Source organism: Schistocerca americana, chromosome 3 (assembly GCF_021461395.2).
Source record: "Schistocerca americana isolate TAMUIC-IGC-003095 chromosome 3, iqSchAmer2.1, whole genome shotgun sequence".
NCBI lineage: Eukaryota > Metazoa > Arthropoda > Insecta > Orthoptera > Acrididae > Schistocerca > Schistocerca americana.
Genome location: NC_060121.1, coordinates 172,016,590 through 172,042,247, shown reverse-complemented (window position 1 = coordinate 172,042,247; position 25,658 = coordinate 172,016,590). Strand labels below are relative to the sequence as shown.

The 25,658-nt window shown below is 40.0% G+C and overlaps 2 protein-coding genes across 9 annotated transcripts in view; one reads left to right on the top strand and one right to left on the bottom strand.

Moving 5' to 3' along the window:
* LOC124606689 overlaps positions 1-11,024 on the bottom strand; it is a 267,269-nt gene extending 256,245 nt beyond the window's left edge. For all 3 annotated transcript variants that reach the window (XM_047138710.1, XM_047138712.1, XM_047138711.1), the window contains exon 1: positions 10,854-11,024. The gene's annotated coding sequence lies outside the window, so the exon portion shown is untranslated. The remainder of the gene's footprint in view (positions 1-10,853) is intronic.
* Positions 11,025-11,564: 540 nt separating this feature from the next.
* Positions 11,565-25,658, top strand: part of LOC124605610 (actin-binding LIM protein 2) — a 345,173-nt gene continuing 331,079 nt past the window's right edge. For 2 of the 6 annotated variants that reach the window (XM_047137411.1, XM_047137408.1), the window contains exon 1: positions 11,577-11,846. In XM_047137411.1, coding sequence (XP_046993367.1) covers positions 11,843-11,846 — 4 coding nt within the window. In that variant the 5' untranslated portion in view covers positions 11,577-11,842. Of the gene's footprint in view, positions 11,847-25,658 lie in introns of all 6 variants that reach the window. The other 4 variants (XM_047137414.1, XM_047137413.1, XM_047137409.1 and 1 more) reach the window with 4 other exon arrangements.

The following is a 25,658-nucleotide window of genomic DNA, read 5'->3' as shown; positions in this document are numbered from 1 at the left end:
GGGGGGGGGGTGGGGGGGACAATTTGGGATCATATTTTTTAGCATTGAAGTTAGACCTTGACAGCTTAGAGACTGCTGGTGTTTGACTACCAGCAAGAAATGATGTACTACACTTCATGGCGTGTCAACCACCCTCATGCCACCCACTCTGACCAGGGGCCCTCCCCATGGGCACCACCCAGCTGCAGCAGAGGCCAGGATGGCCACTGCCGGGAGTCCTGATGCCCCAGGGTGACAGGCATCTATGCCTGTTAACGGAACAGGCATCAGCAGAGCGATCCCTGTGTGGTCTGGGGGCTGCAACCAACAGAATATATGGCGGCCCCACCACAACGGACTGGCTACCATGCTGGATATCAGGTGCAAATAAGCTAAGAAGTCCATTATCGTCAACAGCGCAGAAAGTGATACTGCACAGAGAATGGAGGACAATGCACCCTGGAGGGTGACCTCGCCTGAAAGCTGGAGAATGAGTGGTAGTGCAGATCCATGTCGACGAAGGATGCGAGAGGTCTCAGTGCATGATGGACACTATGCGCCATGTAAGGCGCCCTTCCCCCATTGGCTTGCTCTTTGAAAAATGGAGGTCAAACCCTACAGGGGACCTTCACATAAAGGCCGAAATGTGTGAGACTCCTTTTAATCACCTCTTACGACAGGCAGAAATAGCTCGGGCCTATTCTAACCCCCGGACCTGCAGGGGGACAGGGAGTCGATTAGGTGTTCTTAGATGATAGGCACAGATGTGGAGGACTTACAATATACCTGGTGCACAATATGGTGATCCTCTCTTGTGGCAGTCAGATATGGTTGACTGGAACCTTGATGAAGACTGTGGCTACCCTCATGTTTCAATGTAGGCCCCTGTCACTTCCAAATGCGCCACAAATCTGTATATTGCATGATTTGACCAGACGGATAGAAGGACACCCACGATGAGGCCCTTTCAGACACTGTCCATTGCTGATAACACTCTAATACACCGGTACATGCCATATCCGTGTCTTTCACCATGACAACTCAACATCTAATGCTATTCACATCCTTCATATACAATACCAGGTATGGTAACAATAATAAACATGAACAATACTAATGCACTCTGGTTGCTCTTCTACCTGTCACAGATAATTGCAGTCTACCCATATGCTTACTCGCCAATGGTGTGTGCATGTAAACATTTACACTGATATCTGACCATGTCTTCTGTGTGTTTCATTTGCCAGGCAGTGTATATACAAAAAGTACAAATTGCCCTCTTTGATGACAATGCAAGAATTATAATTGAGCATAAGGGAGTAACTTCAACATATTTTCTTGAAAATTAATAACTGGTTCTCTGTGAAAAGACTGTCAATGAATTTAGATAAAAAGTAATCAAGCAGTTCAGTACTGCACAATGCCTGACCACTTCACTAGGAATAAGGCGAGAGGGTAAATCAGTAAATGAAACTAAACATTCGATATTCTTAGGTACTTATACTGATAAGAACCTGACCTGGAAGTAGCATATTGCAAAACTTTTGAAACACCAAAGCTTTGCAGCGTTTGCATTGTCGATAATTGCTGCCTCTGGATCACAGGCTCCCAGGTTAGGCTCTCGGCCAGCTTAGGGATTTTCGCTGTCCGGGCACTGGGTGTTTGTGTTGTCCTCATCGTTTCATCATCATCATTCATGACAGTGAGTAGATTCAACCGTGTAAAAAACTGGGCCTTTGTACAGGTGCTGATGACCGTGCAGTTGAGTGCCCCATAAACCAATCATCGTCAAACATCATTGTCGATAATATCAGATTTTAGAGATAAAAATGGCATTTTTAATTTACTGGCATTCAATATGTGCCCGTACAACTATCTCAACACTGGAGAGTAAATTATGATGATAAGAACATAGGACAACAGAGCACCTGGTATCCGGCCAGGAATCAGACCCAGGCCCCTTTGGTTAGCAATCTACTGCGCTCACAGTGCATTTGATATGTGCCCATACAACCATCCTCATCATTGGAGTGTAAATGATGATGATAAGAACATAGTACAACAGAACACCCAGCCCCCGGCCAGGAATCAGACTCGGGCACCTTTGGTTAGCAATCTCCTGTGCTCACAGTGCAGCTACCGGGGCGGACTTGGCAAAAAGTTGACGTACCTTTTCTATTTCCATTCGCTACTGTTTATAGTACTGTACTGGGATAATTAGTCATAGAGAAGAAAAAGTCAAACTTCTGACTGGCTTTGATGCCTTCCTTTAACCTTACCTGAAGGGGATCCCAAGCACTCAAGAGGTACTCAAACATGGGTCATATAAGTGTGCTATACACAGTCTCCCTTGCAGATGAACTACACTTTCCTAAGATTCTCCCAATAAACTTTAGTTGACCATTCGGCTTCCATACTACCATTACTGCATGCTCATTACACTTCATATCGCTTTGCAGTTTTATGCCTAGATATTCGGTTGACATAACAGTGTCAAGCAGCAGACCACTAATAATTGTATTCAAACATTACAAGATTGTTTATACCACAAATCTGGATTAACTTATGTTTACTGTATTTATATTCATCATGTCAAATAGAAATGCTGCCTAAGTCATCCTATTATCCTTCTACAGTCACTCATTGATGATACTTTACTGTATGCTCAGCATCATCAGAGAACAGTTGCAGACTGCTGCTCACCCTATCCATCAGGTCATTTACATGTACAGAGAAGAAAAGTGGGCCTATACACTTAACTGGTGCACTCCTGATGATACCTTTGTTTCTGATTAATACTCACTGTCAAGGATAGTGTACTGGGCTCTATCACTTAGAAGTATTTTAACAAAACAAATTTCTGGGAAGCTAATCCATATCCTTTGACCATGGTTAACAGAGTACAGTGGGACAGGAATATGGAATCTCCTTGCTGCTCTTCTTCCATGTTTCATAGGATATTGTGTGAGAAAAGGGCAAGCTGAGTTTTGCACAAGTGATAGTTTCTAAAACCTCGACAAAATAATTTAACTGGATTGATATAAAATCTACTCACCAAGCAGTGGCAGAACACACAATAAAAGACTGTTGCAATTTCCAAGCTTTTGAAGCCTGTGGCTCATTCTTCAGGCAGAAGGGTTGAAGGGGAAGGAAGAATGGTGAAGGAAAAGGGCTGGAGGGATCTAGGAAAAGGGATAGATTTTGGGAGAGTCACACAGAACTGCAGGTCAAGGGAGACGTACTGTACAGGATGAGAAGGAAAGACTGATTGTTGGGGACTGCATCAGACGAGATTTGAAAACCTGAGAGCTTAAAGGTGGAAGACAGGATAATATGCAACACAGAGATTACTACTAAACATCTTGCACGAGTTAATAAGAGTCTGTCTTGCATATTATCTGTCCTCCACCTTTAAGCTCTCAGATTTTCAAATTTTGTCTGATGCAGTTCCCAACAATCAGTCTTTCCTTCTCATCCTGTACAGTAAGTCTTCCCGGACCCGCGGTTCTGGGTGACTCCCGAAATCTACTCCATTTCCTAGACCTCTCCAGTCCTTTTCCTTCATCCTTCTTCTTTCCCCTTCAATCCTTCTGCCTGAAGAAGGAGCCACAGGCTCCGAAAGTTTGCTAATTACAACAGTCTTATGTGTGTGTTCTGCCGTCACTTGGTGAGTAGCTTTTATATCCATCCAATAATCGATTGTTTTCTAAATCCTTGGCAATCCATGAACAAAGCTTTTCTTTCAATGAAGTTTATTGCATTCAGACAGACTGTGTTCAAGAATCCTGCAGATACTGATATTAAGGATATGCGACTAATTTTGTGGATTTGTTCTTTTACGCTTGTTAGATAACGGAGTTACCAGCACATTTTTCTGCCACTTGGGACTTTTCACTGGGCAAGAGATTCGAAATAAATGGAAGCTAAGGAAGGGGTCCATGTCATACTGTCCTACCTGTAAAATCAAACAGGGTTTCATCCGGACCTGGTGACTTCTTTGTTTTCAACTCTGTCACTTGCTCCTCAATGCCAGTGATGTCTTTTTCTATGTCCTCCATACAGGAATTTGTATGATGGTCAAATTATGCTATGTCAGAACTATCTTCCTGCGTGAATGATTTTTAATGCAAAATTTAAAAACTTCAGCTTTCCTTTTGCTGTCTTCAATTGCCACGTCATCTGGACAGTGAGTCACTGTGAAATGTAGTAGAATGATGTTGGACAAAATGAATCTATCAATACTTCTTTCAATCATAAGGAGGCAATGTTTAACTTCATACACATACATACACTTAACAATAGAACACCTTTACTCATAAGACCAGGTCTTATGTTCTTGAAACTTTAACAAAAGCCTGTACCGAGCTACTGAGCGTCTCTCCTGCAGAGCCTTGCACTGGAGTTTATTTATCATCTCCATAATGCTTTCGCAATTACTAAATGATCCTGTAACAAAGTGTGCTGCTCTCCATTGGATCTTCTCTATCTCTTCTATCAACCCTATCTGGTACGGTTCCCACACTGCTGAACAGTATTCAAGCAGTGGGCGAACAACCGTACTGTAACCTACTTCCTTTGTTTTCGGATTGCATTTCCTTAGGATTCTTCCAATGAATCTCAGTCTGGCATCTGCTTTACTGACAATCAACTTTGTATGACCATTCCATTTTAAATCACTCCTAATGCGTGCTCCCAGATAATTCATAGAATTAACTGCTTCCAGTTGCTGACCTGCTATTTTGTAGCTAAATGATAAAGGATCTATCTTTCTATGTATTCGCAGCACATTACACTTGTCTACATTGAGATTCAATTGCCATTCCCTGCACCATGCGTCAATTCGCTGCAGATCTTTCTGTATTTCAGTACAATTTTCCATTGTTACAACCTCTTGATACACCACAGCATCATCTGCAAAAAGCCTCAGTGAACTTCCGATGTCATCCATACGGTCATTTATGTATATTGTGAATAGCAACGGTCCTATGACACTCTCCTGCGGCACACCTGAAAACACTCTCACTTCGGAAGACTTCTCTTCATTCAGAATGACATGCTGCGTTCTGTTATCTAGGAGCTCCTCAATCCAATCACACCCTTGGTCTGATAATCCATATGCTCTTACTTTGTTCATTAAACGACTGTGGGGAACTGTATCGAACACCTTGCGGAAGTCAAGAAACACGGCATCTACCTGTGAACCCGTGTCTATGGCCCTCTGAGTCTCGTGGACGAATAGTGCGAGCTGGGTTTCACACGACCGTCTTTTTCGAAACCCCTGCTGATTCCTACAGAGTAGCTTTCTAGTCTCCAGAAAGGTCATTATACCCAAACATAATACGTGTTCCAAAATTCTACAACTGATCGACGTTAGAGATATAGGTCTATAGTTCTGCACATCTGTTCGACGTCCCTTCTTGAAAATGGGGATGACCTGTGCCCTTTTCCAATCCTTTGGAACACTACGCTCTTCTAGAGACCTACGGTACACCGCTGCAAGAAGGGGGCAAGTTCCTTCGCGTACTCTGTGTAAAATCAAACTGGTATCCCATCAGGTCCAGCGGCCTTTCCTCTTTTGAGCGATTTTAATTGTTTCTCTATCCCTCTGTCGTCTATTTCTATATCTACCATTTTGTCATCTGTACGACAATCTAGAGAAGGAACTACAGTGCAGTTTTAATTTCATATCTGGAGTAAAGATCCATCTGAGACGATCAAGATCATTGTACTAACTATTTTTACATTTCAGTATCAGATTTGAGATGAAATTTCAACATTAAAATTCAAGAACTTTACGTAACCATGGCTGCTGATAACTGGAACACAGACCAAGATTGTGAATAAGGTACTCCTTTACTTTAGTTTTGATTTTTTAGGAAATTCAATTTTCTTGTCTGATGTTTACTGGCAATAGAACATGATGTTAGACCAAAGGAATGAGTGCAACTAGCCAGATATAACAACTGATTTGGAAACACTTGCAATTCGCACTAAACAAGACTAGTGATGTGAGCCGTGCAAATACACAGTGAGGAGGACATTTATAAATGGGCATTTGCCCGGGAATTTGCCCAAAGAAGTTCTAAATGCTCAGACTCTGGCCATTCATAAAAAAAAGTATTTATAAACTTTTTATTGCTAGAATGTATAATTTACCAATTAAAATATGGATAGGACAATACTCCCAAATATTAAAAGTTTAAAAATTAGTGAAATTTTTCACATGAACCTACATATATGTTGTTTTTTCCCCCCCTCCTAACATTTCAATTTGCTGTACCAAGGATGGGTGTGTGTTGCTTGTTGCTGACAGCTGCTTATCATTTATAATGACCTTTTTCTTTTTACCAGTTCTACTCTTCACTCTCTCTCTCTCTCTCTCTCTCTCTCTCTCTCTCTCTCTCTCTCTCTCACTCATACAGTCATTGACACACACACACACACACACACACACACACACAGAGAGAGAGAGAAAGAGAGAGAGAGAGAGAGAGAGAATTACCATGTCGAACGACCATATAATGACAGCCAGTACAAAAAATAAAATAAAATTTAAAAAAAAAAGTCTTTATGTCACTGCTTTGTAATGTTACACATTTTATAACCCGTGTCAAATTTCTGAATATTACTGAAGAATGATTATTGATAAAATTATTACTGAACATATTAAACAGCTGGTATGTGATCCTTGATGATAAATGTAAATCCTGTGTTTTAAGCGCAGAAAAATGCTTTAGTGTCAGATGTAGTGACATTTGAGATACTTTATAGTTTTCTATTCTGCTTCTTTCTTTATCTAGTTCCGTATGACTGCACTGCTGTGAAGATAAAATTGACTTCATTAAAAAAAAGTTATGTTTATAGTCCAATTTATTTCCCCTAATAACCCTCCCCTAATGTTCAAGCAGCTTTTGCGACTTGGCTACCCAACCACAAAAGAAGCAGTGTTGCAAAACACATTTTCCAGAACAAAATAACAGCTTAATTGTTTTTAAGTGCCATTTATCAATTAATGCATAGCATTTATGAATTTTGGTCATTTTCCCAGGCATTTACCCTGGCCATTTGCCCCAAGCTATTTCACACAACTGAATAAGACTGCTGATAACAAACAAGGAATGCCACATGATCACTCTTGTCATTTGGTATAGTGTATGCAGTAACATTGTAGTCACCTAAAACCACAGGAGACAATAATGAGTGACATTTGTTTGATTATTCATTATGGCAATGAATGCATTCGTGTGATTATTGTTGGCTGAGTTATAAACTGTTCACCATGCTGTTTTAACTTAAATTCTGGATGTTTATACAAGTGTAACTACATGGGTAATTGTTGGTAGTGTCTTAGATTGTCATTAAGGATTCCGACAGCCATTAATTGTGGCTATTCTCAGCAGCAGCTGTAAGTTGTGAAGCCTCTGAAAACCAGTCATATACTTTCTTCATCAAACTCCATACACACTGTTCCACCAAGACAATGTCCTGTCAGTCCTTCTTGTCTGTGATTTCTTTGCAGGGCAGTAGTGATACATTCAAGGTGCTCACTTGGGGCCACATTTATCAACATTGCAGATACAGTCTGCAGCTTGCCCGTTGGCAGACCCTGATGGCAACAGTACAGCAGGTACCATAACAAGTTGGACTGTGTTCAAAACAACTCCAGTAAGCACCACAAAAGCATTCAAGCTAGCTTCACCATGTGAGGCACTGGCTTCAAGACCAGTGGCAGGCGTATCCTACACAACAGTGACACAATCGGAAGCGCTACTTTACCTCGGCAAACGACGTGTCATCCAAGCATCGAGCAGGTATCACTCCACTGGTCCTGTATTTAGGATGGTGCCCAGCCGATCTCTGCCATTGCAGTCCACTGAGCCACTAGAAGCAATTCTGAAGCAGTGTTACCAGGATCTACACCATGTGGTTCCAGCAGCAGTCCAATCTGGAGGATACCACACTGCAGCCACTATGAGCAGCCAGCTGTTGCCCAGTGAACTTCACCTCCTCTGACTTGGCTTCCTGTATACTCAATGCTCCAAGAATGGTATTCTTTTGTTTGGAACTTAGACTGTCATATATGCTCAGTGACACAATCGGAAGCGCTACTTTACCTCGGCAAACGACGTGTCATCCAAGCATCGAGCAGGTATCACTCCACTGGTCCTGTATTTAGGATGGTGCCCAGCCGATCTCTGCCATTGCAGTCCACTGAGCCACTAGAAGCAATTCTGAAGCAGTGTTACCAGGATCTACACCATGTGGTTCCAGCAGCAGTCCAATCTGGAGGATACCACACCGCAGCCACTATGAGCAGCCAGCTGTTGCCCAGTGAACTTCACCTCCTCTGACTTGGCTTCCTGTATACTCAATGCTCCAAGAATGGTATTCTTTTGTTTGGAACTTAGACTGTCATATATGCTCAGTAGTTGCCGTCACTATACTACCAAATGAACTTTGACTTTATTGCACTTCCTGAATAGGGGCCTGTGCTAACTGAGTATAAGGCTTCTTATGCCTGTCCCAAACTAGTCCAGTGACTTACATCATGGCGATTCCTTTGGTAGAACTTATAATTTCTCAAGTGCCTTCATGGACAGTGACAGAATAATCTTTATTTTTTATCAATCATTAATTTATGGTTAAGTCCAGCCAGCCCACTAAGTTTATATTGAACAAGTTTGTTGGTAGTTTTGTGTGATATGAAAATAAATGCTAATTAACTATGACCCGAGAAAATCAGATATTGAGTATGTGCTACCACACAGGACACGTCAGTCAGAAATTGCTTACTCTTCAGCCTACCTGTTTTGAGGGCACATCACTAATTGGATATTAGTTGTTCGTGGCAATTGTACCTTTAGTCTCCCATGGCAGTAGAAACAATGGCTGCCAATGAATGCTTCACAACATACACCAACTGCTATATGATTCAATGACATAGTAAGCAACAGCTTCATTTCTGTTCATTGTAGCTTTAGGAAATACTGATTATGTGGCAGTCAACTGATTGCACAGTGGAAAAAAATGTAATTATGTTCTTATTAGGCATTTTTGGCATCTGGTTCACACTCTCTTGATTATTTAATCATTTAGGGATCATCTCACAATTTAGTATGATTTCTGATTATAATACAATGAAAATAAGTAGCTTCAATTATACATACACATGTAACATGTAAATTTGTTTTTATGAGGATACAAGAAGTGGTGTTCAAGAATTTTGCACATTAATGTCATTACTTTTTTTAAACAAACCAACAGGAATAATACTGAGAGATGGGAAAAGGAGCTGAAGAAATACCAGAAATAAAAATACAGTAGTCGGTCATGACAACAAAAAACAGAAAAAAATATAGATATATTGGCAGGTGACAAACGTAAGTAACATCATTTCATGCCTAGGGTTATGAGAGACAACAGTTGCAAAAGGGAGGCAAAATTATAAACAAAGTCTAACAGCTAAGACTGAAATTCCACGACACCTTTAGTCAGCTGCAGTAACTTAATAAGTTAATAACAATACCTAACAACTGAAGTAGAAGCTGCAAAGTGTATTTGAAATGAAAAAGGAAAGCAGACGTTTTAATCTCCTGTAGGAGGTCGATGGCAGTCCGTTCATTTTCCATTCACCCTGAATGGCGTTTTCCCCTTTCATGTCAAATTTTCGCCGTTGTCTATGTGTCTCAACATCCCCCCCCCCCCCCCCACTTTCTCCCCTACTGTAACACATTGTCTCATTTTCCATCAAATTGGTCAAATACATTGATAGCTACCAAACTGGCACATTTTAAGACAGTGTGCTTAATAATATGAACATTTCATTCATTTTGAAACAAAAAGATGACAGAAAAATTCAAAAGATGAAACTTTCAGGTATCAAAAAGAAGGAAAATCTTAATCCAAAGATCAGATGCTTCATATAAAACTGACACTACCATCAAGCAGAGGTCCTTTATCCAATTTTCAAAAAGTCTATAAAGAGCCATATGAAGATATATAAATAAAATTAAATACCATATATATGTAGAATTGCAACTGTAAAATTATAAAAATTAAATAAGTAAATTGACTATGTAGCAGAAGAAATTTTTCAGCACCCTTCCTCTTATGATCTTTAATTACGTCTTACTCAACACTCTTTACCTCCGCAATGGTGAAATAAACTATATGTGTGTCATATTTGAATTTTTATTAGATTCTCTTTCGTACAATATTGCCGTTCGTTTCCGTGAACCCCGAGGTGCCTGATGTCCAACAGATTAGTACCGCCCTTCCAATTTGCTGAAGGAGCAGCAGGGGACAACAACACAGATATGCCGAAAACTGATTTGACAGAATCTTGAAGATAAATGCCAACTAGATGGCGAAAGCCGACTTGAAAATGTTAAGTCTAGGAATATACTACAGACCCCTACGGGTCGCTGCCGTATAAATAGTGAAAATAAGATTTATTCTAATTGCAGCACGCACAGAGGCACTTAATCAGTCAATCTTCCTGCGCTCCATACTTCTCTGCAACGGAAAGAAACACTACAATGGTACAATGAAAAGTATTCTCTGCCATGCACTTCACAGCAGTTTGTAGACCACAATGTTGAAACTTATTCCATTAAATTGATGGATTAGCCCCCAAACAAAATCTGCTGCGAACAGTGCAACCAAGTCCGCAATTACACAGTAGCGAAGCGCATTCCCTTTTACACATCTGAACCCTTTTATCAAGGATGAAGGTGATTGGTCGCTATAGAGATAACGTCGATAAGGAGTGCATTAATAATTTACATTAGTTGGGCCAATATGAATTATTTTGCTTCTATTTTATAGTTGGAATAATGTGCTGCGTATAGGAACGCAGTTAATTTATGTCGTACCTTACAGGTCACGCTCCCTTAGATTATCAGGGAATGATTTTTCTTTCCACATGCAGGAATTTCTCGCCTCAAAATTAATTTTGGCGCCTAAACAAGTCCACATTCATATCTAAACTACAAAAAGGAAACAAACTACTAACGATTTTGCAGCAACTCATTCTGTGGCGTATAATATGGATGATAGTTTTCTTAGTCGCTGTCGAATCAGAGTAATAATTAGAGATAACAATTTATAGTTACATCTCCCCCTTTCAACAAACCTAGTTCATACATCTTTCCCAACGCTGTTAACGTAGGGTTGTATGAATTTATCACTTTACCTCACACGAGATTTATTTATAATGAATGAGAGCAAAGCAACTTTTCCAACAGTTTTCAAACTTTACGAGTATCAATGACAGTATTTCATGTCATTTTTTGGAAACCTCAGTTCTGTACACTCTTAAACTAATATGTCATTACAGTACAGTGTTTTCATTGCCATTCTGGCCACAGTTATTGTTCTGGTAAACCAGCTCTATGAGTGAGAGAGGAACTAATTTTTAAGAACGAAAAATTTGTTTTAAACTTTATTACTATTCTGCTGCTTCCTTGACGGCGCAAATACAATTGTGGGCGTATAGATGGCACGCGAGTGTCGATTATGTAATTTTTTTAAGTTTCACATTTTAGATATATATGTAGGCATATATTGCTTCCCTTCAGATTAAATTGATCAGAATTACGCAGCGAATAATCGCTGATAAACCTGCTCACGCAGGCTTCATTCAACAACCTATTGAATGAAATTCGGATACGCCTCCCTCTACTTCCCGTACTTGAACTCGTCCTTGCGTGAGAGGTGGATCAGTCGTATTTGTGCGGGTTTGTGTTTATATCTGTTTGTGGTGTTATAGCCTATTTTTTATGAACGGAGTATGAACTATAGGTGACAAATTCTAACATCGGAAGCTACAAGAACAGAAAGATAAACATCATCGGTTGCAGAAATGGGTAAGTGTATTTTGCCGGCGACTCGGTAACGTGAGGGTGAAATGTTTACAACGCCGTTCTTTATTTGATTTCCTTAATTTGACACTCTTTTTATTTTGATCGTTAATGGCAACTCAGTAGTTTCTCACATTTCTTCCATTTTCACCTATTTCTGTTGGAAAAAAATGGAAAGTTACTATAGAAACTTGAAGATATTGACGTGTGTTTATTAAAGTCTGGCGTACATCAATGTGGAAATATTGAGATGCTGCAGAGTTTCCTGTCTTATCTTTTAGGAAAGAGCGCAGGTTGTTATAATTTTTGGTAAACTGCGGTAGAATAGAAAGATAATTTCTCGTAGAGTGCTGTGTAATTCCCTTACAGCGGCCCCCTATATAATAGGTGCCTTTTTAAGCTAAGATTCTTTTCCTGACAATCACGAAATCGTATTCTGTGACTATCAGTGAAAGTCTACATCACATTTCCAGTTCCTTCTTTCTCCTATGTTGTTCTGAAAAGTATGCTGATAAAAAAAAAAAATCAGCCGATTCGCTTATTATCTTAACAGTAATGGATCAGTTAAATGATCGTACCAAACATTACGTATGTATAATATTATCCGCTGCAAATTTTTGGAAATGAAGTAGTGGTATACCTCCGTTGTGAAGCCAAATTGGGTATCGTGTGTCACTAACTATCAAAACATTTTGTTCAATGTAACCTATCTTCCCTCTTCCGCATGTAGAGAAATCTTGTGGTAAACACTAACCAGCATTTTATTGCCGTTCACACATTTTGCCTTTTGGGGATTTTTTCATCGCAAAGAAATCATATTTGGTGTTTTCAAAACTGCCAGGCTGAAACATAATTATTTATGGGTCTGAGCTATATGTTGATTTCCATTGACTGTCAAGATCAGACACAGACATTGGTCTTTAACATTTCATAACGGCATCTACTCTTGCAGAGTTTCTGTAGTGATCATTGCGTAGTTAAATGAGAGGTATAACTCCTTATACCAACATTTTTCCACATTTTTGACCTGTGCGTAATTATTGCTTATTGCGTTAATGTATGCAGCATGTACAATGCTGACCGAGGAGAAACTGGTCAGTAGGTATATTGTTTTGCAACTGTAAAGATTTGCATTCTGCCTTCCACTGTCAGTTCCTTCTTTCCCTTGAGTTATTCTGAAAAGTACAGTGACTATAGAAAAAAGGTAAGGTACTACATAGGTAACTGGAAAATAAATAAAATGATAAATTCATTTATGTAAAATAGGATAGATTGCTACTCAATACATACAAGTGGAGTTGTGTGGCCTGTTGAAAGAAGATTATTATAAACTATTGGAGAGAGTCTTTCAAATGTAGAAGAAAAATCACACACACACACACACACACACACACAGCTCGCACATACTTACGGCCACAGTCAGACTTACAATATCTAAGAGTTTTCTGTCAATGCACCTGTCTGCCACTCGACACCTCTTCTATGTGGTGGTTAGCAATTCATCCTGTTTCACATTGTTGTAATCCCATCCTGGATTTTTCCAATATTTGTTGAATTGACTGGATTCATTTAATTTACTAAGATAAGTTGTTTCTTTTGACAAAAGAAGCAGCCATTAGAAATAGGAAGATTCAAATGCATAAATAGAAATGTTAGAGAAATTTTTGTAAAAAATGTAAAACAAGAGACAGCTATAAAAATTTATAAAACTGATTACTCTTATTCTACTGTGTGGAAGTAAGGTATTGGGGGTCTAGTGTAGCAGGGGATACAACCCGTCGGCTTTGAACAATGACGTCACAAGTCGCCAGAGAGCAGTTTACCATTTTCGCTTTTGCTGTTATGTTTGTTTCGTTTTTTTACTGATTGCTTAATAAAGTGGATCTGTTTATTCTATCTCGTGAGATTTTTTTAAAAAAAAGCCAAAAAACACTTATCAGCTACTGAAGGGAGCTACAACACTAAGAAGAATCCCTTCTCATTTGGCGACTTGTGACGTCATTGTCCAAAGCCGACGGGTTGTATCCCCTGCTACACTAGTCCCGGTATTGGTCATGATGAAAGAAGAAGATGGGAGGAAGCAGAAATAAATTATTTTAGTACAACAGAGTTAATGAGAAGTTACCAGGAAAGAAATTAAGAAGTAATGACAGAAGTACAAAGTACGGGAAATCACATAGGTTATAAAATTAAGGGATAACGTACTTAGTGTAACTAATCTCACTGATTCTTGGTTGTACACGGAAATGTAAAGAGGAGGAAAACAGTCATTGGGATGATGAAGAATAAAAATGTAAAGACAAGCTATTATTATATTATTTGTAGTATTCTCTGATTGACGAGCCAATTTTTTTTACCATCTGTCTGATGTCTTTGGAGACAGCCCAGTTCAACACTGTTTTGTCTCCCATCTTATAACTCCCAGTAAGGCAACTAAAATTAGGCCTACTACCTACAATTCAGCACTACGATCGATTAATCTTTGTAAGCTGCAATTTGCCCATTACATATATATTTGCTCGTGCTCTTTTGCAGTGAGTGGTGCTGTTAGTGCTGAATGACAAATTCTACGACTGTAATCTATAATCTCTTTCAGTGTGTGTGTGTGTGTGTGTGTGTGTGTGTGTGTGTGTGTAATTGAACAAAACTGGCTGTATTCCTAGACATGTTATGAAATCTAAAACTTCATTGACAGCAAAATCTTGGTATTAATAATCTTTCACTTTGGAAATGCACTCATCACACATGAAGAGATGTGTGTAAACCACCTTCGTTCAGCTAACAAAGATGTACTAATTTTTCTTAACCATGCTTCACTCAGCAAGTTGTGTATTTGAATGGACCCAGAACAGAAAAACAAGTGCAGAAACATCCACAGAAAAATGAACATAAATAGCAGTACAGATAGATCTATTATTTGTGTATATTCCAGCAAATATCTGAAAGGGATTAATATTAATGCCTCAACATTTTTACCTAATGTAGGAACATTTGACAAGTAATAATGTAATCCAGTTATAAATTTCTTCTCCTTTTTCAACTTCTTTATGTAAGCTAGCAGAGCAGTGTAAAATATGATTCTGATGTTGCTTACATGTCTCTGGTAATGACTAATGGTCATACTGTTAATGCATTTTGAAGCTACATATTCATGATCTGCCAATCTACAGTAAATATTAAACAGAGGAAGGTTGCCATATGGTGATCAATCTGAAAAAACTAAATACTCAGACAAATTCCTCTTTTGTTTGTGTGTCAAAAGTAAATATTAGAAAAATGTATGGGGGCAATATGCACTGTTGTTTTTTTTTTTTTTTTTTTTTTTTTCTCATAAAATGACAATCCGCGATTTCCCGAAATCGCTCCAAGCAAATGCTGGGATGGTTCCTTCGAAAGGTTACAGCTGGTTTCCTTCCCCATCCTTGACACAATTCAAGCTTGTGCTCCATCTCTAATGACCTCTGTCGACAGGACATTAAACCCAATCTTCCTTCCTTCCTTTCTTTCCTTTTGAAATGAAAGGAGTTATGAAATGCAAATTTTTTCAATTTCCATCAGTTGCCTTTTTCCTGTAAGGTAGGCTAAATGAACTTTCTATATGACTCAGCTATCCTTTCAATAAATGTATTTAGTATTGCACCTTGATAAACAGAGCTCTAAGACTGCCATTTCCTTCCACCCCCTCTCTCTCTCTGCACGTTACAGTGTGTATATCTTATAAGCAAACAGTAGGTCGTAGTCTTACACTGTAATTTGATATTCAAGTGACACTGTCAGAGATCTAAATTACATTAAAGTTTATCTGATAATGAAATTCTGCACGTAAATGGATCAGTATTAATTGTTATACTATTTAATTTAGGCTTAGACTGATATGTTAATGACATGTTTGATTTGTTACATTATCCTGTGGTGAGCTTCCTTATGTTCATACGATACCTGTCTGTTCTTTGGCTGATAAATGTGTTACCAATAAAGTTTATTCTTTATGAGGTAATGTTGGAAAACTTTAGCATGTGAGAATCCAGCCTCTTACAGAGCTCTTTGAAGCAGGGTCTTCTGTTTTTTGTAGCATGTTGTTTATATTAGGCCAACGGTGTAAGCCATGTTAAAATGCATTATTTGAAATTGACTTGACTCTGTACAATATCATCTTTTTTCCTCCTTGTTATCATTCTTGTTTCCTCTGTCCAACCACTGTTTTATTTTTTTACTTATTGGAACAGAAACATATACATAAGTTATCTATACTCCATTCTGTTTGATATTCTTTCATATTTTAGTCCAACACACTGCCAAAGTGTTTTTAATTTCTAGAAATCACTTGTCCAAAACATTGGTCTACTGTCCAGAATTTTAATAATTTATTTTGGGAGGCTACTTCTTTTTTATCTATTCTGTAATTGTGGTCATAAAATTCGAGCTTTCATTTCCTGATTCAAGTTTTTCCCTCAACATATAATGACAGTCTACAGTTTTGTGGCCATTGTTTTGTGAGGATCTACTTTTCAGTCTACTCCTCTTCTTTTAACACTACCTTTTATGGCATTCAAAGGGTGTGCCTTTCATAAGCATTCTGTTTTAATGACTGTTGTAGTGGCTCATCTTAAGATTACTTCACCTAGGGGTTGTACACGCTACAAAAACTATCTTGTCTCAGTGTTACCTCACCCCATAACTAATTTTTCAGAGTACTCTCCTGAAAGATAGTTAATGCCGTCAGGTCTTTCAGTACTACCTAGCAATGTTGTTAAGTGGTCTGGTTCCGTATTTGTGTTGGACTTGAATTTGGTGTTCTAAATGAAATCTATAGTCCAGCATTTTTACCTGTTCTTTTGTTAGTTTAACCTTCTCTCTTTCAGTACCTATGTAGCTACATAAAATTGCAAGAACACTGACAAGAACAAGACAGTTTTTCCTGAAACTGCTTTTTGCACTTTCTCAGTTTCAACAAGATCCATTTTCTAATTTGCAGATTATCTTCTGTAGTACACTATTGAATACAGCTGGCAACAGCAAATTCTACTTCACTGCAGCTTTTATTTCCAGTTTTTCAGTACAATGTAACCATACAGAAACTGTAATCTGTCCACTGGTCGAATTTTCTACATTTAAAAGCTGTAGTGTTCATTGCGAACTGTTATTTCTTGGGTAATCCATAGGCAGTTTCTTATTGACTTCAAATTCGGAGCTTTACGTATGAATCTTTACAATAGAATAATGTTCCTTTGTTTAATTGTAGCAATATCCTTGCATACAGTTGCATTTCTTCAGATGTTGCATGGTGCGTTTCCTGGAAGAGGAGGAAGCCTCTCAACTTTGGTGATTTCAGGCAACTTGTAACTAATGCACAGGTGTCGTTGAGGGTAACTCGATTCTGGGTTACATTGGGTATTTGCCAATGTACAGTCAGTTTCCAGAGAATTTAAACATTTACACAGCAAATTATTCTATCTAGGATTATCAGTTTAAATTAATGTTTGTTCCCTGACTCCCAGGTATATTGAAGTGTCACGGAAATCCAAAGTGGTGCCCAACCATTGTACTTTGTGGTGAGTTTTTTTTTTTTTTTGTCTAGATGTAATACTCTAATCGATGTCTTTGCAGTATTAGGTCCATGATGGTGAGTGGTGCAGTAATCCCAAGCTTTCAGTCATGATATATAGGATTGTATACACAGTTTCAATGTCAGCACTGTGAAACAACAGTTGGATTATATGTTGTTAAGACAAAGTGGAGCCATTACAATTGCTAGTGGTAAATTTTATCATCCTCATTGCTAAAGAAGTGTCAGTCTTAAAAAGTGAAAGCTATATGCATTGCTGTTGTGGTTGACAGCCCCCTCGTACAGTCATTATATGGTTGCTATGCGTGTTACCTCTCGACATTGAATTCCCTTCCGTGCACGATTAACTGCAAATAAATAAAAGTAAAATTTCAGGAGAAATTGACTTGTTTTTTCCGTGGTTTCCCCAAGTTGCTTAGGTGACTTCTGCGATGATTTCATTGAGAAGGCCATGGCCAACTTTTTGCTTTGTACGTATAAATTGTATCTCTTTTTTACCCCGAAATGCCCTGCACTGTAGTATTGAACGGTCAAAGGACGAAAACAGTAATAAATTACTTTCACCGTAACAAAAGCTTACCCAACACGGAAGGAAGATTAGGTTAATCATCCTGTCTATTTTGTCAAGTTCGGATAGGACGTGGACAGGGAAGGAAGGAAAAGTGGCCGTGTGCTTTTCAAACCGACCCATCCGTAAGTTTTTTAATAAGCGATTTAGGGACGTCACGAAATGCGAATAAAGTGTCTCAACCACGGCATCACCACTAACAGTAATAAGCTTGCACTTAGTTATGACTATACTGTTGTGAAATGCCAGATTAAATATTTTGCAGTGTTGCTCCTGTCGACTTCTCCGGTTCAAGGGTGTTTCCGCAGTGCGTTTATGTCTATGGCAGATGGAATCATATGTCTTAAAAATTGAAATCTTTGTGTTAAAAAAAATGAGAGTTAACCTCCATGTGTAGTCAGTGAATTAAAACATTAGCGTTTTGTACCTGACACCCAATGAATTTCCTAGCTTCCTTTTAGCGCGACACAACGCGCTTCATTGTAAAAAGATCCATCAAGCGAAATATTAGATCTACACACGCTGCGCTAATTTCTTCAATTTTGGTAGCGAACTGCACTTTTCCTTTGTTCTTTGTGTTAAATTCGTTTCTAGGATGAATCAGAACGGCAAGAGCGCGCACGAGTTGTTCGATGGTGTATTTGTACTGTTGCAGTGTTGAGTCTCTAGTAGTTACTCATAAAACTTGCATACGTGCTTTGCACAGTTGACGTAAAATAGATAATTGTTGGTTTACGCTCTCGAATAACCGATCCCTCTGTTCAGATTCTCGTAACTGATCATGTGTACGACAACAGAGTATTATTTTGCTACACAAAAAGCGATGAACATATGTTGCAGTGCATAGTACAAAACGCAGTGCCTCTGTCACTGAACCTGTAGTGATGTGAATGATTTGGACAGTTATGTTCGTCGGATGCAGGCAGTGCATCTGGAAGGTAGAGGTCAAATTTGTCTGCGGATCGCCTCGGCAAGCATTGCCGGAAGTGAGCAAGAGCTCACTTCCTGTGCTCCATTGATCTGTTTCACATGCACACAGCTGGCAGACTGCACATCCTGTCCGCCGACAGGCTCTTGCTGGCTGCATCCACGAGTGACCTGTTACACCTCATTCGAGCGTGGAACAAGAAGTTTTTTGGTACCTAGAAGAACCGTTTCCCATACCTAGTCGATCCTAGCAGTGGAGCGGAATGATTGTGTACGTGGATCACGTATTTACTTGGGGAGGCAGGAGATACTCATTCGGGATCGAATCCGCGCTCCGGTTTGAGGACCACTGGTGCAGTACAGCGACCAGATGGAGAGGAATTTTTTTATATTTTTCTACACAGGTAGAAGAGTTGGCACCTCGTCCCTGTTTGTGCCAAGTGAACGGCGTTCCCGCCCTAACCTAGGAAGTGTGCCGAAAGGAGGTACCAAACAGTAATGTGTGGTATATCTCGTATCGACAGGGATCAGACTCTCGTTATCGTAAGCCTCACGCAGAAATTTGTTTTTTCTATATCCATCTCTAAATTATCCACTGCAGAGGCAGCTTTCAACTCTTGTTTGTCTGGTCGTCAGCTGATATCCTCAGCAAACTGTATGTAGGCTGTCCATCGATTTTGATGAAGCAAGTGGAATCTTGCCGATTATAGGATTGTGATTTATATCTGCTGTATAGTTGAATTTAGCAGTATTGAAAGCGCTTGTATTCATACTCAACGTCAAGGATGACCCAGTGAACCTGAAAACGAAAGTGTATAGTATTTGTGTCCGTCCAGTAACAACTTCCGGTATAGAAATATTGCATCTGATAAAGACGAGTGCTCGTTAACCACATCGTTCACAAAAAATCAGTGGACAGGCAACTGCTGGAATTGTTTCTGGGACACAGAAGAAGCATTGGAGAACAGCAAAAGGCATGGCACGATAACGCGAGGCAGACTGCTGGAAGAGGCTATCATTCAGCAGTGCACGAATCACGGGTGAAGTCGAATCGTGTACTAATGGGATTAGAACTTTCGATACTTTGCGAAAATCTTCAATACTGTAGATACTACCAGTTTGTGTATGCTGTTTCCTTTCTGCTGGATTCTCAATATTTTTGCCGATTTTTCAAATGCCCTAAACTCAACCGTTCTACATATGGCCGTCCGTACTTGTTATTGCAATAGTCAGGATCTATCATTGTTCTCTTCTGTAAATACTGCTTGGAATTCCCCCTTATTGTATCTCAGTCGATTTATCCTACTTCCTTAGGTATCAGCCTCTTGTAAAAGTGACGACTTACGTCTGAGAACACAGTTTGCCCCGTATAATGGTTTGGTAATAAGGACTAAATCGTTGCGGATTAGGAACAGAGCGCTAGATTTCATTAATCTTGTTTCACCACGAGTCTTTTAAATATGCTGTTTTTCAGATGATAATTCGATTATTGAGTTATATGATGAAATAGGTTTATCAGACGCCAATGAATGTTCATTCGTGTATTACTTGTTTCCTTCTGACCTATAACTTGAATATTACCGTGAGAGTTTTGATACCTCTAAGTTCCAGGCATTAGTCTTCCATCCATTTTGGTACAAAGATTTTAATTCGATGCGTGATTTACCACCACTCACATTCAGTCTTTGAAAGGCTGTTAAATAATTCATTTATTCTCTCTCGGATCTTTTTTCAAGTGAAATCGCCATAGCAATTCAGAATGTACCCGTGTTTAGCATACTCTCCCTTGTAGTAAAATATTCCTGGTAAATGCACGGAGAACAAAGATAAATATTCCAGCGTAAAATTTGTGCCAGATTTAGTTGCTATCCGAAGTTTGGCCCTAATCTTCATTATTTTCTTCTGGAATAGCGTCTGCATTCCACGGATTCTAGTTCTTCTCTTGTTTCTATGCTATGGGTGAGTATTTCCGATTGCCCGCAATTTGCTACGGAAACACTGAAGTCGTATAACATAGGTTTTTGCATGGGACTTTGCGCCATGGACTTATTTCAGGGTAGGCTTTAAGAGCATATTGACAGTATTGCTGGCATCAGGTAGTGCAAGAAATTACCGTGGAACAGTGAAGTATTAATGTTAGTATTACGGTAGTCGGACAACGGGATTGTAGCGAGACTGGTGCTCAGCGTATTAGCTCTTCATTTGATTGATTTCATGACACGCTTTAGGTCGACGCGCCGAAATAGCGGGGCTGCATTGGCCAGGCCGTTAATCCCTCCAACTGGAGCGCGTGTAATCCAATTCCACTCTGCTGCATCAGCTAGTCTAATGTGCGCGACGCATACTGCCTGAAAGTACTTACGCCGCATAAGATATCCGCTCGAGTTTAGTGTCTATAAATAGTCCGCATCGTTTTGCAAACGGCTCTTTCTGTATAATCCCTGACATCTGTTCGATGTATATCGTAATGTACTAAGTTGGCAGGCAGAGAAAGTAAAAAATTACCGTTAAAGTACCAACTCGGTATTAAGTGCTCATTCATGCTAGTTTAAAAAAGACGTCATGCTGGCCTTCGACTCTGAAACTACGTACTGATAAATCCATATTGCAATTTCGGCTGTGGGATCGTTATCAAGTGGAGTATTGCGTTCATTGTGCTAAAAGGCTTGAAGCAAAAAAAATTCCTTCATGTATATATGTCATTTCCGGCCCATATGCTCAATATTTAACATTGCTCTCTCATTTAACGTAGTGTTTTGATGTGATTTATGTGAACGGTGACAGCAATGTAAAGTATCCAGCATGTAGACATGATTATGACATACGTACGTGAGGAATATGTTTTAAAGTTTTTCACACGTACTGAGGCATAATTTTCCCAGCACTCCTCTTCATAATGGCCACAAGGTTGAAAATGCAAGCGTGGATTTTATGAAAGAATAGTTTCACACTCAAAGACGTCTCTTTGCCATTTTAAAAATAATTACAATGTCTGTCTGATAGACGCAGCGAACAAATTTTCGGATATTTAACTTCCTGTTCGGCAAATGACGTGCCGCTCGCCGGGTCATCCATGGTGTTGAAACAGTCAGTTTCCTCTCGAAAAGTAGCAACAAAAGATGATAGAATCTGTGTAAGAATGTATTAGGTGTACAAACACCACAAAAGGAGACGCCCTGTAGACGGCGCTTCACGTCAGGCCCGAATGTAAGTATTTTTATTCGTAGATTTTGATGTAAATAAAAAAAGAAAATTCTCGCCCTCTTGTCTGCTGTTACTGGTTGTATTTTATAGACCCAGCAACGGTCTAGCAAGTAACGCTTACAGTGATGATCGCCTTGTCTTACGTTCTCAAAGTCATCGGCTCGGTTTGCTGCCAATAACTCTAGTGCACAAGTGTGTCCCAAAACGAATATACGGGTTTTAAGGTTTTTTAGCATTTATTACATTCACTTTACAATTATAAATATCACAGTGAAAGAGCAACTAAAACAGTTTTGCTTGTGTACCTGCGCACATGAGGAAACAATTTTGCCAACGAAGTGTTTCTTCATGGCGATTAAGAGCTTCTGGATCGTGTAGTCTTCAGTGACGAGTGTACATATTACCTAAATGGAAATGGGCGCACACAGGAAGTTCTCATCTGGGAGCGATATCCCGGCGTAAAGTTGTGGATCTTTCTTTTTCGGTGAAACAAATGTAACTGGTGTTTTTTACGTTAATGCGCTATAGCTGTGGTTCATTCCGCGATTGGAAGCAGCTGAGCCACAGAACTTCATTTGGCAGCAAGATGATGCGGCGTCTCACTAAACTCAATACGCGATTGGTTAAACGACGTTATATCCGACAGTTGGATTGGCCGCCAGGGCCTGATACAGCTTGTTTTGCTTGACCACGACGTTCATACACGATCTGACGGCATGCGAATTTTTACTATTGGGAGTTGCATCAGATTTGTATGTGCATCCTCTACAAGCTTATCTGTTCGACTCTAGAAACAGCGTTGTTGCAATAATTATTACAGACACACTGATCAAGATTAAGGAAGAACTCGCCTATCGATTCGATGTGTGACAAATGGTGCTCAGATTGAACACTTCTAGGAGGAACTGAGTTGCCCTTTCGTTTGATGCATTATTTATACTTGTAAGTTGAATGTAATAAATTGTACAAAGCCTTAAAAGGCGTATATTTTGAAACACCCAGTATTTCCATTATGCGTAGGGTGCGGAACCATCTGTTCTAGGTAATTTTCGGAGAACAGTTTTGTAACTGTCTAGTTTTCTCACGTCTAGCCCTTATCAATCTGTAATTTTCCCAATACGTTGTAGAATGATGAAAATCACCAACTGTTATAGTATCATGATTTGGAAACATAAATACAAAACACCGGAGGTAATCTCACTCTCACTTCTGCAGCGTAGTTAGGTGGGCAATAGGAGGGTTCTGATACAAATTTTATCCCATTTGTGAGTTTGATTGTTCCCAGACAATTTCTCAGTCAGACTCAATTCCACGTCGGCGTTTCCGTCATTATACGACGCGTCTCGACGTAACTTTTCATGTGATGCACGTTTTTTACATATGGAGGAATTCGGCTACATCTGAACTAAAGGGACAAAATGAAGGGAAGATTTGTCATTTCTCCATATATATACCTGTTAGTCGTTGTCACTTATCGTTTGACTCGTAGCGCTACTTGTAACAATTTTTTTTTTAGTTTTTTATATTTTACAAAAATTCTCAGCACCATCAAAATCTTCAACAGCTGACTTTTTTTACAGTTATCGCTTTGTTATGCACACATCCTGCCTGAAGATGTTAAGAATTTAAACTGCTGTTGACGGGGACTGCGCAAGCACAGGACGTTACGTTGTTCTGCGCGACCCAAGTGCTGGTAAATAGCGGAGGCATGTATTAGCATTTGTTAGCGCTTCCAGGCAGCAGTGGCAGGCTGGTGGGATGACGCGCTCCTTCCCAACACCCATCGGTGTGACGTCAGTGCGCGTGAGGTCATTCGGCAATTTGCGACTCACTCGCCTTGGCTCGTTTCGAACAGAACCGGGCCGCACTGCTTTCCCTGCTGCTGTTTTATGGGCAGCTGTTGCTGCTGGCTGCCTCTCACGTTCGCGAGTGCAGACTCGGCCTATTGGCTCTGTCATAGACATTTTCGTCCTTGACCACACAAAACGTATTTAACCAAGCTGTTTATTGGAATCGCGGTGGTAATCGTTAATTTGCTTTACATTTAAGCGGACAATTTGGCCTGATCTCCCTTGTGTTTCCACAAATGGCGCTTCAATAAAGATGAAAAGCGTTGAGGATACGCACATTTTTAGCCACTAGTGGCCATAAATAAAAAGAGAAGACGTGGAAAGTCATCTGCACCATCACACCTTTTAATGTAGAGCCAACGCAAAATTTATTCAGTCACATACATGTGTATGATTAATTTCCAACTCACATGAGAGGGGTGCGAGATACCCTAATAAACTACGCGAGGGTATACAGTTTCACACTCGAATAGCGTGTGCGTGAAGATGATCTCCTAAATCTTCACGAGTGATGGCTGATTCCTCTCATTTTGTTCCGATGATACCTGTGGAGGTAGCAAAAAAAATTCATTCACGAAGAAAGTTCTTGTTTTGGAATTTCGTTAAAAGATTTCACCGCAGTGACGCTTTCCAAACTCTTTTATCATTTTCACAGCCACTCTGTCCCCTATTCCGTGATTACAAAAAAGGAGCCGCCCTTCTCTGAAATTTACAATGTCTCGTATCAATCCTTTCTGGGAACGATTTCATATTTCGAAGCAGTAATATAAAGGACAGACTAGAGGAGTATAAGCAGATTCCGTACTCAGCCGTTTGTAACACCTAAGTATTTGGTAACAGAACGCAGTCTTTGAATCATCTTCCCTGCACCATTTTCTATATGATCATTACAACTGTAAATCCAATTATTTAGTAAACTTGACAACGCCTACATCATGCATGAAGCAAATTGAGTGAATTCCGTTCGTACACGTTGTTGTACCCCCCCCAGGGGGTCCACAACTCTTTTGTGGATATGTGCGTAGCGAGTACGGGACCCCGAGCTAATGTGGCCTTGCTTCCTTTCCGGGCTGCATACCTTCCCTTTCCGCATCCTTCACTATCCCCCATCTTCGCCCCTCCTCCCCTCACCTCTGGCTCTTTCCTTCCCTTTCTCCCCCTCTGAGAGTATGGTTTGTGCCTACGTCCGGAGACGGACGCTCGTAAATGTAACGCATTCTTCGCCTTCTCTGCTTGTATGTCTTCATCCTTCCTTTGTCCTCTTTTCCTTACCTCTTCTCTTTACCCTTTTCTCCGCTGCGGCGTTTGAGACCTCTCTTCTTTCCTTTCCCTTTCTTTGTTTTTTCCTTTCTCTTTCTTCCTCCCTGTGCGTGTCTGAAGGCCGACCCACGCATTTTTGTGCGTAGCCGGTGACGGGGTAACGCGTAATTCCCCGCCCCGGGTAGACAGGTAGGACACGTACGTACCCCCTGGTAACGGCCAGGTCCAGGGAGGGGTGATTACCCGAGCTGATACCTTCCGAAAGTGCCGATTAGTCCCTCCGTCCGTTTGTCGGGAGGTGTGACCTGAGGTGTGAACAATCACCTAAGGCGGGAGTGCCCTCAGAGAGGGCCCCCACAAGGGAGGAGCGCGCCATCGGAGACCCCAGTAATCATGGGGGATTCTTCCGCAATGGTTTTCTCACCTTCCACTATGTCTGCTCA